At 51.6% G+C, this 1268-nt stretch overlaps 1 protein-coding gene across 1 annotated transcript; it reads left to right on the top strand.

Moving 5' to 3' along the window:
* The first annotated feature begins 87 nt into the window (after positions 1 to 87).
* Pmar_PMAR028574 (GTP cyclohydrolase I, putative) lies at positions 88 to 836 on the top strand. Its single transcript, XM_002786779.1, has 4 exons — positions 88 to 142; positions 205 to 296; positions 342 to 505; positions 552 to 836. The coding sequence occupies exons 1-4, from the start codon at positions 103 to 105 to the stop codon at positions 604 to 606; spliced, it is 351 nt and encodes a 116-aa protein (XP_002786825.1). The 5' UTR covers positions 88 to 102; the 3' UTR covers positions 607 to 836.
* Positions 837 to 1268: the final 432 nt, after the last annotated feature.

Consider the following 1268-nt stretch of genomic DNA (forward strand, 5'->3'; position numbering starts at 1 on the left):
GGCTCAAGGTACTCCGAATCTCTTGAGGAAATCGTTAATGACGCTGTTTTCGACGTCGAGCCCTCAGACAACGATGAGATGGTCATGGTCCGAGACATTGACATGTTTTCCCTCTGCGAGCACCATCTTCTGCCTTTCTATGGTGGGATGACTCTGCTACCAGCTCCGGGTTCGATCCCTGCCCAAGGCACTTTTCCTGTTCAGGAACGGTAGACATCGGATACATTCCTCGTGGCAAAGTCCTCGGACTTAGTAAATTAGCTCGAATAACGGAGATGTTTTCCAGGCGACTACAGGTGACACTCTCCGTGTCCGTCACCCTTGTACTGGCTTCGCCATAGGTCCAAGAAAGGATGACACAGCAGATAGCCCGAGCCGTGGAGGAGGCTATCAACCCTATGGGTGTAGCAGTGGTCATCAGAGCATCCCATATGTGTATGAGTATGAGAGGAATACAGAAGACTTCTGCCTCTACCACGACAAGCTGTGTACTAGGAGCATTCAGGTCCTCAAACTTCCGATCGGTTATCGTGCCATTATCTCCTCTATAGATCCAACCCCAAGACTCGTGCGGAGTTCTTCAGCCTCATAAGCCACAAGCAGTAGTGTCGGCTCCTAGGGGAAAGGCCTTCAATTCTACCACTCAAATGGTCGTAGTGTTTCTGTGCTTGGGGACTGGTCCTCGTTCCTCCCTGTACCCTCTGGGAGAGTCCTGCTTTATCTATGGCTATTCGTACGTTACTATGCTTGGCTACATACATGCTCCTACCACTCCTCTGTGTACCCTATTGCAAGGCCAGGCGGCTCGCCTTACTGTATGTTGTTAGCCTCCGATATCCACGAAAATATCAAAACCAATACCACAATTTTTACTCCTCATCTCTCAGGGTTGCGTGACTAGAATGACTTTGGGAAGAGATGTTCCTCAGGCTTGTTCCCGCTCATGGACGGCGTCTTCCAAGCCTACAGCAAGCGGAGTCGCAGCAGCCTCGCAGGCATCATCCTATGCATCGGGCTGGTGGTGCTGGCCGTCAATAGCATCGCCTTTGTCGTCGGCTCGGGCAATCCACAGCCGGCCGCCTCCACAACTTCGGCCCTCAGAGGGAGTATACAGGCCCCTAGGGCGAGGTAAGGCCGGGTTCTTATCCTTCTGAATTCCATATTTTGCTCTCAGACAAGCGAGATCCGATATTCCTTCTCCTGGTGCATCATCGACGATGACATACATGATAAAGTTCGGGCTGTTCTCACTGGCATCTATGGCGCTT

This window comes from Perkinsus marinus (assembly GCF_000006405.1).
Source record: "Perkinsus marinus ATCC 50983 genomic scaffold scf_1104296931198, whole genome shotgun sequence".
NCBI lineage: Eukaryota > Perkinsozoa > Perkinsida > Perkinsidae > Perkinsus > Perkinsus marinus.

What these genes read in the sequence shown, in the direction of transcription:
- Pmar_PMAR028574 (XM_002786779.1), top strand. Translation starts at nt 103, where the DNA reads ATGTTTTCCCTCTGCGAGCACCATCTTCTGCCTTTCTATG. An exon ending in CCATCTTCTGCCTTTCTATG is followed by an intron (nt 143 to 204) that starts GTGGGATGACTC and finishes TTTCCTGTTCAG; the next exon opens with GAACGGTAGACATCGGATAC. An exon ending in TGTGTACTAGGAGCATTCAG is followed by an intron (nt 506 to 551) that starts GTCCTCAAACTT and finishes TCTCCTCTATAG; the next exon opens with ATCCAACCCCAAGACTCGTG.